The 14741-nt window shown below is 44.6% G+C and overlaps 1 protein-coding gene and 1 long non-coding RNA gene across 4 annotated transcripts in view; one reads left to right on the top strand and one right to left on the bottom strand.

The window, feature by feature from the left end:
• COL8A2 (collagen type VIII alpha 2 chain) overlaps positions 1–14741 on the bottom strand; it is a 379634-nt gene that overhangs the window by 70132 nt on the left and 294761 nt on the right. For all 3 annotated transcript variants that reach the window (XM_063954478.1, XM_063954479.1, XM_063954482.1), the window contains one exon: positions 7529–7703. In XM_063954478.1, the coding sequence (XP_063810548.1) occupies positions 7529–7691 (163 nt within the window). In that variant the 5' untranslated portion in view covers positions 7692–7703. The remainder of the gene's footprint in view (positions 1–7528; positions 7704–14741) is intronic.
• The window catches only part of LOC135036804 (uncharacterized), a 255806-nt gene that overhangs the window by 240051 nt on the left and 1014 nt on the right, over positions 1–14741 (top strand). The window contains exon 3 of the long non-coding RNA XR_010231459.1: positions 2471–2525. This is a non-coding gene — a long non-coding RNA (uncharacterized LOC135036804). The remainder of the gene's footprint in view (positions 1–2470; positions 2526–14741) is intronic.

Genomic DNA, 14741 nt, shown 5'->3' with positions numbered 1-14741 from the left:
CAACCAGGGTAAGCAGAGGGTGAGGGAGAAGGAACGAGCTGCCATATGGGGGCGGGGCAACACGAGTGAGGAGAGGAAGCTGAACTAAGTTCAGAATGAAGAAGTCCCTTGGGGATTGGGGCATACAACCCCCATACCTCCTTTTTTTTAAGCCTGGATGTAAAACAAAGGCTGGCAGTGGGTCCCGCTGGTGCTGATGATCCCAGTCCTGAGCTGCTTCTTGCTCACACTATCACAGGCATACATGTGCCTGTGAGTGAGAAGCAGGCTGCAGCCGCGATCATCAGCTCCAGAGTGTCCCTCTGTCAGTTGTCCTTCCTGTATCTACCTTAACCCACCACCAACCTCCCACCACACCAGTATGCAGGTTATTACTGTCCCTCTTATTTGAGTCGGCTCCACCTGCTGGCCGCTTCGTCAGTCAGCCCGGGCTTTAAGCACAGCCAGCATACTGAATGATTTTGAGAACTCTGGGCGTCCCCCACAGCTCCGCCCTCTACTCAGCCCAGCCCCGGCTCTGTGTCAGCTTGATGTCTGGCCAGTACCCACACACTTCTGTCCTCAATAAATAATGCGGTCCGGCGGCTCTGCAGTGCACCCGAACGGCTGCCTGTCATACACGTCAGGAGGGGGGATGATCATCCGAACAACAGGCAGTCCAACCAGCGTGCCGGTGTGTGGGGGTGCTGGACATTAGGGGGTTCCTGTGCGCACCAGGCACCCCCCGTGCGCACGCCTATGGTAATTGTACTATAAACCCCTGACTAAATGCACTCTTTCTTACTAACACTGACTAAAAAGGCAGGTAGAATACTTAAGTGTCATGTAAAGGCACAACGCTGACAACCAGGCGGCTTTACATAGGAGGATTTGCCCAAGCAGTCCCAGGAACAGTGAGCTGAGGAGTAATGGCGCCGCAGACACTGACAGGGAGTGAGGAAAAGACAGAGATGCAGCTCCAGGGCGGGAACACTTGCTGGAAATGGCGCCCTGGGGATGGGGGAGGGGCTTCAGGTCTAAGCCTTATCCCCCTTGCTGGCAAAACCACCGGGTACTGTGGGCGATATTAAAATCGGTTTTAAGAGAAAACCTGACCTGCGCCCATGCCCTGGTGATCTAGTGGGATCGCCTGTACTGCCACAGTGTCCACCGCAAGCGCGCGCGGCCCGCCTCCCACTGACCGCGCCGGATCGCGATAAAGACCGGGTCTTGCGAGCGGGACCCACTTACCACCTCCCGATGAGCGGCCACGCGATCCTGGAGAGCCCCAGCCATGTGTGCCTAACGTGAAGTAAACCGGAGCCTCCGCTGTAGGTACCCGGCAACCAGGGCTCGGGAGTGTACAGCGCCGCTGGGGAGAGCTGGAGCTGCAGCAGAGAATGTCAGAAGACATTTACCACCGCTGCTGCCCTTGAAGTCTTCACTTTTTACCTCATAAAAAGCTTTTCTCAGGGCTGCTTGGAGCAGCCCCTCTGTTAAGTGCCTGCTTACTGCAGCACCAACTGACAAACTGAGCTCCTCTGCTGGGAGGCGGGGTTATAGAGGAGGCGGGCTGTGCATTCTGGGAACAGTCAAAGCTTTGAGCCTGTTGGTGCCTCGGATCAAGATCCTACTCTACACCCCCATTGTCCAGTCTTGTGGAGCCCAGTGTACCACGCAGCAGAAATATACTCCACTTATGTACATCTGTAAGGTGCCAGGAGAGGATGAAGTGTGATAGTTTCATCGGATTTCCTCTTGTCCTAATTCATAGATAAAGTTGAAGACCAAGACAAAGTTATACTGTACAGTAAGATGCCTCCTGGCCGCCATGACTGAGGAATACAGTCTCCAGAAGGAACGCCTGCTGCTGGAAATGATCCAGCTTAGAGAATCAGTCAGATGCAGATACATCTATACATTATATTCTCTCTATAGATAGTAAGAAATCTTGGCATCCATGAGAAGTGACGCTTTAGCTGAGAATTTACCACGTTACCCCATACTTAACTACATTTTCTTTCTCCTCTCCGGGAGAAGCCCGAAGAGGAGACGCTGCAGTGTCTTCGGGGGGCGGGGCCGGACTGTGACATCACTAAGCCCCGCCCCCACATTGGGAAATGCCGCAATTCGCGGGTCTGCGGGAAGGGGGCGGGGCTAAAATGCGGGAGGTTATCTCTCCATCATGCTCGCATCACTAGGGTGCGAGCAGGATGCGGGAGACCTGCCCACTCTTCCGGGGGTGCGGGGGGCTACCCCAAAAAACGGGAGCCTCCCGCAGCTTCCGGGAGAGTAGGTAAGTATGCGTTACCCTCCACCTGGATCAATGAGCCATAAAGAGATTTATGATGTGGAATGCATGCAGTCACCATGCCACGCTGACAAGGGTGTGATTGAGCCCCCTGGATACTGTCTAATTAAAAAGCCAATGACAAATATTTATTATCTTATTGTAAGTAACCTGAATATTTTGCCACTTTGTTTATTACAGATTGCAGTTGCCCAGGCAAGTTATCAGGCAGCAGAAAGGGAGTAGCAGGCTGCAGGTAAAGACTCCTTAATATTTCTGTGTATTGTAGATGGAAAGTGACAGAAACGGGTGACATGTAACAAGGGTATTGCTGAACAGTATTTTCCTCAGAGGAGGATAACTGTAGTATGAGGCTAAATGGCTGCTAAACTCTCAAGGCAGCAAACTTATACTCAAAGTAACATGAGTCACACCATAAATATTTAATACACAATATAATAGAGTGCAATAGGAGCGCTCAAAAATTACATGGTGATCTTTGCTGGGAGGCTTTGATAATACGATTTGGGCACTTTTTTAGATGCATCAACATCAAAACTGCAGTTAACACTCTGAAAATGCCCCATATGCATCAAGCCCAACAGGCCAAGGATGGCGTTGTCTAATAGCAGAGCCGGCCCTAACCAATATGATGCCCTAGGCAAGATTTTGGCTGATGCCCCCTAGCTCCACCGCTGGTTCCGCCTCTGACCTTGCACCTCTTTCCCAGCACCATCACCCCTCACCCATAGCAGTCCTTATTTTGGTGTTTGTACCTCCAATATTTTAAATAGGAGCAGTTCGCACATTTGGCGCTCAGCCCAAAAAGGGGTGTGTTTTTGCTGGCAAGGGGTATGGCCACACAATAGTAACCCCAATTCCAATTACGCCACACAGTACTGCAACTTTATTCACTTGATCATGCGATAGTGTCCATAATTTATATTACATCCCACAGTAGTATCACTTTACCTTATAACTGTTACTCCTCACAGTAGAGCCCCTTATTCACATTACATCACACTTAATTGCTCCGTTTTCACATTACACCACACCCTATTGCTCTTTATTCACATTAGACGACACAGTAGTGCCCTTTCTATATGCAACGCCACATACAGTAGTAGAGCACCTTATACACATAATGCCACAGAGTAATGCCCCTTACACATGAGACACATTATTAATGTCCTAATAAACATAATGCACCTTACACATTATGACAACCTTTATTAATGCCATTTTACACATAATGTCCCTTAGACATATGCCGCACATTATTAATGCCCTTATACACATAATGACACACATAGTGCCCTCTACACATTTGCTGCACATTATTAGTGCCCCTATACACATAATGACACAAATACAGTAGTACCCTGTTACACATATGCTGCACATTATTAATGCCCTTATACACATAATGACACATAGTGCCCCTTACACATATGTTGCACATTATTAATGCATTTTTACATGACACACATAATGCTCCTTACACATATGCCGAACACTACTGCACAACCAACCCACTCACATGCACACAGCACTCACACGGCCACTAACACTGTGACCTCTGCCTCTGCTTGGATACGGATGTGTCCTCATATATCTTGCCTCAATGCCAACGTCGGGCACCTTTTCTTTTTGAAAATGCATCTTATTTGCATTACTATGTGGCTAGGATGCACAAGCAGATTCTGTTGATTAAAATGATTTGCAGCATGCCTATATACTGTGTGAGACTGTGGCTGTATTTGCATACGAAATGCTACAAAAGGAATATAGGCATGCCGCATATCATTTTAATCAGCAGAAGCTGCTGATGCCCCTAGGCATATCAAATGCCCTAGGCAATTGCCTAGTTTGCCTATGCCTATGGCTGGCTCTGTCTAATAGAAGCCTATGAGCTTCTCCATGTACCATTCCCCAGTCTCACCTTCTGGTCCACTTCTCCACTCTTTTCACTGCTTGATACATCAACCCCTTAGAGTGGAGCCGAAAGTGAAGGGGGTGTAGACACCCATGTGGCTCTGGCCACCCCCAGACAACACTGGTCACAGTTACTCCCTTTGTTAGTATAGGCCCTGGAACATTTTCAGCCCCAGGCCCTCGTCACGCCTCATTGTCTAGCATTAAAGGCTGCAAGATCACTTGGTACACTAACACAGTGTACACTGTGCTTTGCTACTCTCTGACTTAATCAATGCTAGTTGTAAAGTATGCCTATAGCTAATATGCCCCCCACATATACTCCCTGGACAGTCCTAGGATTTAGACTGATTACACAATAAAGTTATGGTGTGTACACATGGTGCGATATATCCTTGCGATATTGACTATATAGTGAAAATCTCAAGGAAAGTTAGTACAAATCGCACCATGTGTGCACAGCTTGCGATACCGATGCGCGGTCCCGCGGGGTCTGTATCGCAAGGTTAGATAGACTGTGCAGAAAAGTCAGTTTTGACAATGTAGTACTAAAGTATATTCAAAATCGTCCATAGCCAAAATCGAACATAGCCAATGTCACAAGCACACAGTCAATATCGCATAGTCAAAATCGAAGATAGCCAAAATCTCACCGTGTCTATGCACCTTTAAGAGCCCCAAACACTAAAGCGACATGTCCGATCGTCATGTCGCAGGCGATCACCCCGGCAGCCTCCCGGGCGGCAGGATAGCATACGACATATCGTATGCGGTCCTTTTGCATACGATGTATCGCATGCAATCCCAGCCATGCCTGCGGGGTCAGACATGATCGTTAGTGCAGCACATTCAATATAGGGGATCCGATGCTCACGGGAACGCGGATCGGATCGGAAACACCTCCAAAATGCCCGATTTCACCCGATGTATCGGCCCGAATGCCCAAAATCGGGTGAAATCGGGCATTATCGTTCTAGTGTATGGGGCCCTTTACACTTATGACACGCCAAGATTATACATAACACCTGGTATACTTTATTTTATTTTTTGTTTAATTGTTTTACTGCATGTGATATCCACAAAATAGGACAATAAACTTACTGGGTTCTAGATTTACTGTGTGAGTGTGCTGTACATGTGTCCATATGAATGTACTCTGTAATGTATATATTTTCTCTGCTTTACTTCATTATTTTATTAAATGGATTAAACAGAGATTATGGGGATCATTCCGACCTGATCGCACGCTGCCATTTTTCGCAGCGCAGCGATCAGGTCACTACTGCGCATGCGTATGCACCGCAATGCGCAGGCGCGTCGTACGGGTAAAAAGCGGATCGTTGCTGGGCGATGGATTTAACGAAGAATCCATTCGCACAGCCGATCGTAAGGAGATTGACAGGAAGAGGGCGTTTATGGGTGTCAACTGACCGTTTTCAGGGAGTGTTTGGAAAAACGCAGGCATGTCCAAGAGTTTGCAGGGCGGCTGTCTGATGTCAATTCCGACCCCGGACAGGCTGAAGTGATCGCAAGGGCTGAGTAAGTTCAGACCTACTCAGAAACTGCACAAACTGTTTTTGTACTGCTCGGCTGCACAGGCGTTCGCACACTTGCAAAGCTAAAATACACTCCCCAGTGGGCGGCGATTATGCGTTTGCACGGCTGCAAAAAGTAGCAAGCGAGTGATCAACTCAGAATGACCCCCAATATCAGGGAATATATCTAATAGCATTTAACGCCCTGTTCACAAAGCTATACCAGTCCAAAACATACATATATTTCAAACAAGCAGTACAACATTGAAAATGCTTGTCATTCATATAAATAAATAAGACATAAACTACCACATCTAAAGCATGCATTTCAAAATAAGACTGTAACACGACATACTGAGGATTGATCTCCTTTAAAACTGGTAGCATAGATATTGCCAGAAAGAGTATATGCAAGTTCCAGTACTATGCATAGGACTTGGGTTTCTAGTTTTAACAGTTTGTTGCCCTCTAGTGTCAAGCCCTGAGTATGCACTGTTCAATTTTAGTCTTCGTGTATTTTATTTGGGTGGCACTCGACATACCGGCTGTCGGGATCCCGGCGCTCAGCTTATCGGCGCCGGGATCCCGACAGCTGGTATACCGACAACTATTCTCCCTCTTGGGGTGTCCACGACACCCTTGGAGGGAGAATATATAGCATGTCGCGCGTAGCGCACCACTGTGCCCGCATAGTGGCGAGTGCAGCGAGCCCACAAGGGGCTCTTTGCACTTGCCCTGTTGCCGGCATTCCGAAGGTCGGGATCCTGGCGCCGGTATGCTGGGTGCCGGGATCCCGAGCGCTGGACAAACCTAGTACACCCATTTTATTTGTTAATTAAAAATTCCATGAATGTGGTTTAATTCAGTTAGGCTAATTTAATTTATGTCTTAAAGAAAAACACTGCAATGACATATCACCCTGGCTCCATTAGAGCAGAGCAAATAGCTACTTTTGTCCTCTAAAGGCAATTACACGTCCCCTGTGTCTGCTGCCTTCGCTCGTCTATATCCTCATTTTCTTAGAATCTGGTAAAACCCTTGTTACAGTGCATCACATAACTCTTACATGTAAAATGATGAATATGTATGAAATGGTTAGAGTTAAAATTAGGTAGTAAAATGACTGGGCAGGATGTACTAAGCATTGCATTCATGCGGTACATCACGCCACTTTTTGTGTACCTTTCGGTATCTACTAATAAATGCAATTAGTATCGCAAAGGACAGCTCTCCCGATAAGAGATTTACTTGCAATCATTGAACTTCGGGGTTTAGGACTCAGGAGTCCCTCGCTGCAGGGGTACTGGGAGGGATCTGATTGGATCCCTCTCAGGACAGAATGTTCTATTGGGTAACGCCAGCTACAAATGGCAGTATCCACCACTCCAAGCAGCCTTTACCGCATTTACTGCTTTAGTATAGCCCACCCATAGAGAGTCCTTTAGTATGTAAGCTCCTATGAGCAGGGCCCTCCTCCCTCCTGTCTTATCATCTACTACTCTTGATCACCAGTTAGCCTATGGGTACAGTTTTCAGCTTGTAACAAATATTCCCCTTGCACCACTTGCATCAGTAGCTGTGTTACATTTGTAGTGTTATTTGTTAATAGTATACTATACTAATTACCATGTACTGTGTTGTGATTTGCCCTCTGTACAATGCTGCAAAATACATGTGGTGTCTTATACATAACGCTTATTATTATTATTATTATTATCATCATCATCATTAAAAATAATGATAATAAAAGTGGCTTCTACTGTATAATTGCCTAATTAGAGAATCTTACCTAAGTATTGCCCTTTTCCCTCTCTGAAGGGAGGGCCCAGAGGACCTTTCATCATTGGATTCATATATTTCATTTGTGGATATCCTCCGCCTGCTGGTCCACCTCCAGACACTGATCCCACTGCTGCCACCAAAAAGAATAAAGTGCCACATCCAAGAGACATCTTGACTTCACTCTATGAAGGGATTAAATAAGAGTTTAGGAAATGATTTATGGTGAGACACATTAAAGTTCCTATCAGAAATATCTAAAATATGATTCTATAAGAACAGCTAGAACAATGGATTCTAGTCAATGTGTCGACATTCAGAATGTTGGCAATAAAATAATGACACCAGGATTTTGACATGTTCTGAATGTCTACATTCAGGTTTTTGACATGTTTAGAATGTCGATAGGTGATGTGTTAATATCCACAATTAGTATTAGTTTACAATTAGGGTTAGGGTTAGGCTGTAAATTGGATTAGACTACAATTAGGGTTAGGTTGTAATAGTTAGGTTTAGAAGTAGGCTGCAATTAGGGTTAGGGTTAGTCTGTAATTGGGGTTAGGATGTAATTAGGGTTAGAATGTAATTAGGGTTATGCTCTAAGTAGGATTAGGCTACAATTAGAATTAGGCTGTAATAGTTAGGCTTAGATGTCGACTGCAATTATGGTTAGGGTTAGTCTGTAATTAGGGTTAGGCATCATCAATTAAGGTTACTTTTAGGCTATCATACCAAACCCAAAACACCTGTTTGTGAATACCAAAGTTGATTGATTCACCCTTGCTGACAGGAGAATAGCTTAACAATCTTTTTTATTTTCTCTTTCTGTCGTGCAGACTAGGTATAATATATAATGTAGCCAGCTTTTAGACAGTGATTTTTACACTGAGATACAAAATTAAGCAAGTACCATACTTTTGTTCTTGTGAAGGCAGTCACATAAAGTACAGAATCTGCAGAAATTGTTACACAATTATACTAACAGCAGTAACACTCGACGGGGATTGAGGCAAGGAGACAGTCATTTATCAGTTTTGCCCTTCTAAATCCCAATAAGGATACAAGTTTTTATGGACAAAAAATTAGTAATAATCTGTGAATTGTAAGATTAGTATAGGATTAAGTGTCTGATGATGTAGTTCTTCCTTTGACAAACCTAGATTGGGAACCTCTACTGCTGCCCAATTGGACTATTTGGGGACAGTGGGCCTGATTCAGAGATGTACGTAAACCTGATGGCATACGTACATGTCCTATGGTGGGGCGCATGTACAAGACCCGTTATGCGCATGTGCAGAATGGGTCCCAAGTGGATGCATGCAGTGCCCCCAAGCCGCAGCCTGATTTCAAGGCAGGGGGATGGTCAGTGTTCCTGAAAATGGGGACGTGCTGCCCTCATTTTCTGGGAGTGTTGAGGTCAGTGAGTGCATCTTTGGACGCAGATCTCCTTTCCTGTGCTGCATGAACAGCCCGGCCATCCTGCGTCACTCAAGTGATTTCATTTTATGCCTTCGGGCGCAGCAGCGAATTATACAAGATTGCAGGAGGCGTCTATTTACTCAAGACATTTCTGCTGCTTTTCAGGGTCAAATGTTTAAAACTTATGGCTGTCCACGGAATTGAGAAACTAAGTGAGTGCTATAAGAATGAGGTACTGTAGTTTAAACCTCTAGGATGAAGGCTGGCATAAGGGCTGATCACATGACTTAGCCTGCCTACTGTATTTTGAAGCAGGAGTATGTTTGTGTTGGACTATATTTAAAAGCTTTGGCTGTGAGCTAAAGCCTCTTTGTTCCAGTCTTCCCACCCTCCTCTCCTTATAGTGTTTTCTGGTTGGTGACTGATAGTTGCCTATGTCGTGGATGGAAAGAATGCCAGCTCACCAGTCTGGGTGCAATCATTTATTCTGGGTGTGCTCCCCTCATTCACTGGTTGGTTGGCTGGCCACCCTAATGTAAGTAGGTTCATCACCCAAACAAGTGGATAGTCAAGTTAGTAGGTCGAATGGATATCTTTGTTGTGTGTATCCACCTACAATGCATATTGTTGGTTGTTACTGTGCATTATGGATTCTGGCCATCCTTTCCATCCATTATGCTGGCCATCCATTATGCTGATTCTGGCCATCCTTTCTTTGCCACCATACTTTCCCTTAAAAATATTTTTAAATAAATAAGTTTCTGCCAAATGTATGTATCTATGTCTTTATTGGTGGTTGTTGTTGTTGTTGTAGTTGTTGTTGTTATAATAATAATAATAATATTTAAGTGATCTGCATACATGACACACCTCATTCGATAGAAGGTTTATAGGCACATGCAGATAGAATAGACAGAGCAAAAAAAAAGGAAACAGATTCAGTAATACACTGCCTGATAGCTCTCTCCCCTCAACCTGTTGTTTTGCGCAGGAGGAATTTACCCTCCTAACTTCATATAATGAACCTTTTAAAAACTTGGTTAGAGGACTGCTAGCTCATACATGTAGCAGGATGTCACCACAACACCAGAACAGGATGTCACAACACTAGAGTAGCAGGATGACACCACAAGAACACCAGTGAAGCAGGATGTCCCAGTACCAGCGTAGCAGGATGTGAACACCAGAATACCAGCATGTCTCCACAACACCAGACAGGAGTAGCAGTATGTCACCAAAACATTAGACAGCTGATTTTATTGGTAGTGTAGATTTCTAAAATGTGACAATCCCTTCATATAGTTATTGTGTCAAAGAGGATTAAGCTGGCCATTGATAGCAAGACACACTATGAGGTTGAATGATAGCAAGTGTATTGGGGGCCTTCATACAATGCATGATATACATATGGAAGTGATTCTCACTTAACAGCATGGAGTCAGCATACTAACAGACAGATAGATTGTACGGGTTTGGTAACCAAACCAAATTCCTCTTTTTCAGGCTGTAAACAATTATCCATATACTGAATAATAATCGCTCAGTACAGTACAGTCGTTTCTTTGGCTGATCTGAACGACTTTCATTAAGTGTATGGCCAACTTTTTCACAGCCATGTAATGTCAAACAACTGGATAAGTTATTGGATCATGAAAGATTGATAGAGCATTCAACACAACAGCCATAGAGCACTGGCTACCCATTCCTAATCTACTGTACCATTTGGTTACTATAATGGCTATAATCAATTTTTCTTTCTAAATCTTAACTTAGATTTAATAAAATGCCATGTCTTTACTTTAGAAATTACATTACTGTTAGAATAAAACTCCTAAATCCTGCTTGCTTAAGTGAGAGACCAAAAAAACACAGACTTGAAATGCCTATGCAGCACAGTTGGGTGGAGGTGTACAAATCGTGTGTTTTTAAGTTTTTAAAGAACACGTGCAGTGATTAAAATATTACATCTGGCAATGGTCTGTGCAGTGCGGGAAGCCAAGGCTGGCCACTGCTCGAATACCAGCTGAATCAGGAGGCCCAATATGTATGTACTTTTACAAATACCACAGTGAAAAAATAAGAAATAAGAGAATGAGGGCGGGATGTATTAACATACATCACCGGCCATCACAGCGATATTGATCGCATACGCACTAACATATGCGATCAACATCGCAATGCAGTTACGGAGGCCCCCCGCGATACCTGTGAGGTGGGGTCTCCATCATCTTCCAGGGGTCTCCACATTCCCCGCACGCCGGGAAGCAGCAGCAGGCTGTCCCCGGTGCCTCCTCCTCCCCCTGCAGCCGGAAGGACCTCCAGCTGCGTTGCTAGGGGGAGGGGGAGTTTACCTTCCAGGTAAAAGATGGCGATACCCTGGGTGGCGAAAATGCAGCGACCGGGTCTTAGTACATTTTAAAATGCAGTAAAACCCCCGAAAACGGGAGTTTTACCACATTTTTCCCTTAGTACATCCCGCCCTGATTGAGTACATTTCAGAGAGGTTGGATTTGCAATGCTTAGCTTTAACAGATCTGGCCTGACCATCCTCCTGTCTTCACATGTTCTAACTCAACTCACTGGCTCCTCTCTCCTAAACACATCACTGTATTGAGACACCAGGCACCATGTCACTAAACAAATTCTGTTATTTTAGACCTTTAACTAATATAGTTAAGTCTGTGGAGGTCATTCACAAAAAGGCAAAATGGCTACAACTTGTGTAGCATAAATATAGCCTCCCTGTCGTGCACCTAGATCTTTGCTAGTCTGCAATGTTTTGTTGGCCAAAATGTCTACATGCTGTATGTGGAGGCACAAATGTTTACACAGGCAAAGTGGAGGAATTGGGTGGAAGGAAGGTATCCCACTGAAGTGCGTTTTTAGGCTAAGTTTAATAAATAAATGAATGAGATTAATTTGAATGATACATTTGAAGTACTAACCTGATAGTGAAATTAGTACCAAGTCCTTTCAGTGTTAATTTTGTCAACAAAAATTTTGACTAAAAATAATTGTCAACGACAGTTTATTTCATGACTAAAATTAGACTGAATAAGACTAAAATTAAAAATGATCTACTGACTAAAAATTGACTACAACAAAGTAATAAAAAACAGTGACTAAGATTAAAACTAAAATTAAAATCTTTGTCAAAATGAATACTGAAAGAAGAGTTTTACATCTTTAAAAAAAAAACAATTATGTGTTCCAAATATTTGCAGAAAATAAATATATCCTACTATGAAGGAAATTTGATTGTGTATTGCATTTAAGGCATTAATTTGTATAAGATATTTGTGAGTCCTACAGTAAGTCAGACTCAGTATGTAACACTTTCTCAGCCTAACGAACCTACTGTAGATTACTAAACACATAGATAAAGGTATGCAAACTTCTCAAGGGAATTTTAGAGAAATGTTCTTCAGCAAAATCCATTACAGTATTATTAAATTGCAAAAGTTATTAATAAAAACATTGACTAAATTAGACTAAAAAGAAAACTGAGATGCACTGAAGAAAAAAAAAAGTTAAATGTGACTTTCAACCTACTACAATTTTAAGTAAAGGCCAGTACTCACGGCCCGATGCTGGAGAGATGTGTGCTGAGCGAACCGCTCAGCACACATCTCTCCCGGCGCTCAGCACAGCGCGATCTGTGCTGAGCGTGCGGGGGGAGACAGGGGGGCCGCTCACTTCACCCAGCGGGTGAAGTGAGCGACCCGCTAGATTGGCCTGCATGTAGGCCAATCTAGCAGCAGCGATAGCGATGCGTGGGGCTGCGCATCGCTATCGCTGTTAGGGCTACACACGGAGCGATCTTGCTGAAAATCTAAGCAATCTAGTCAGATTGCTTAGATTATCGCTCCGTGTGTACCCCCCTTAAGAGACTAAAGGGGTGATTCAGACCTGATTGCTAGGCTGCTAAAACTGTTGTCCTGCTATCAGATAGTCGCAACCCAAGGGGTGTATATATTATTCACTGTACAAGTGTGCGATCGCATGTGTACACCGAGCAGCTAAAAATCCCTTAAATGCGCCAAGCAGTTAAAAATCCCTTATCAGCTGAAAGCTGCAAATCCGTTCGCACCTCACTCACCAGTGAATGGTTTTTACCAGTGTGTGCAGTCTGTGCGCAGCCCAGGACTTACTCCTACAGTGCGATCAGAACGGGCTGATCGGGGTCAGAGCTGACATCACACACCCTCCATGAAAATGCTTGGGCATGCCTGCGTTTTCCCTGACACTCCGTGAAAACAGTAATTTGCCACTCACAAACGTCCTCTTCCTGTCAATCAGCATGCGACTGGCTGTGTGATTAGAATTTTCGAACCAGCCTGTCGCTGATCGGCGATGCCTGTTGTTGTTTGCTGATGCGCGTGCACACTGCGGTGCCTATGCATGCGCATTTAATGGCTGATCACCCGCTGTGCAAAAACGCACAGCAGCGATCAGGTCTGAATCGGGCCCTAAGACTAAAATTAAACTGAAAAGCCTATTCAAAATTAACACTGCATAGTCCCTAACCATTAAACAGCCAATGCTTATTAATGCCGATTTGTTTCCAAATACAAATATCACACATTCCTTTGAACAAACATAGGACCTAATTCAGACCCGATCGCTGCCTAATGCCCTTTCTGTAGTGCGCAATTGCAGCGGCCACACAGTGCATGCGCACCCAGTAAGATGCAAAAGCATGTCACTGATGCATTCGCCTCTGCCTAATTGTCGTGGTGCGGAAGGGGGCGTGCCAACGGCGTTAGAATGCTGTTGGTGGGGTGCAGTCCAGACAACGCAGATGTGTCCGGACTGTAGCGGGGGTGAGCCACAGCGGCTGCGTGTGACATCACACATGGCAGGTAGCCGCTCGCCAGCGCAGGGAGCTACTCGCCGGGTGAGATTTCGCACCTCTACGGGGGGGTGCGCCTAGCATGCTGCTGGGCATCCCCCCGCATGTCACAGATTCTGATCGTAGATGTGCTATTTTTAGCACATCTACGATCAGGTCTGAATCACCCTCATAGTGCAAAAGGCACATGTGATGCAGTTGATTGATTTAGCTTATTTATACATTACTTTATTATAACACGTCATTCCACACTTATGCAACTGTATTTTCAAGTACATTTATCTAAAGACGTTGCATAGATTTATAGAGAATATGGACTACAGGTTTGCACTAGCTCTGAGTTGGCTGTCTTTCCATCCATAATGCACCAGTGCATTCCCAGCTCCATTCATTTGGGTGAGATGTATCAAGCCTTTGAGAGAGATAAAGTGGAGCAGTTGCCCTAAGTAACTAATCGGCCAGTAAAACATATGTAATCCCCTAGAAGGCTAAGATGAAGAATGAGGACATTGGGCTTTATTCAAGTTTGTTAGCAAACCAAGAGTTAGCAATTGGGCAAAACTATGTTGCACTGCAGATGGGGCAGATGTAACATGTGCAGAGAGATTCAGATTTGGGTGGGGTGTGTTCAAACTGAAATCTAAATTGCAGGGTAGAAATTAAGCAGACGGTATTTACCATGCACAGAAATAATATAACCCACCCAAATCTAAATCTCTCTGCACGTTACATCTGCCCCATCTGCAGTGCAACATGGTTTTGCCCATTTGCTAACTTTTTGGGTTCCCTAACAAACCTGAATAACCCCCACTGTGTCATTCCCTGACCTTTGTCTATTGCAGCAAAGCAGAGGTGATGATAGCATACACCTGTGTTCCCATCATCCAAGCTGTTAGTGTTTCATGCACATCATTTCCTTTTACTTGTTACAAAGTCTTTAGTGACTATAGAG

The sequence above is a fragment of the Pseudophryne corroboree genome, chromosome 2 (assembly GCF_028390025.1).
Source record: "Pseudophryne corroboree isolate aPseCor3 chromosome 2, aPseCor3.hap2, whole genome shotgun sequence".
Lineage (NCBI taxonomy): Eukaryota > Metazoa > Chordata > Amphibia > Anura > Myobatrachidae > Pseudophryne > Pseudophryne corroboree.
This window is presented reverse-complemented; position numbering and strand designations above follow the sequence as displayed.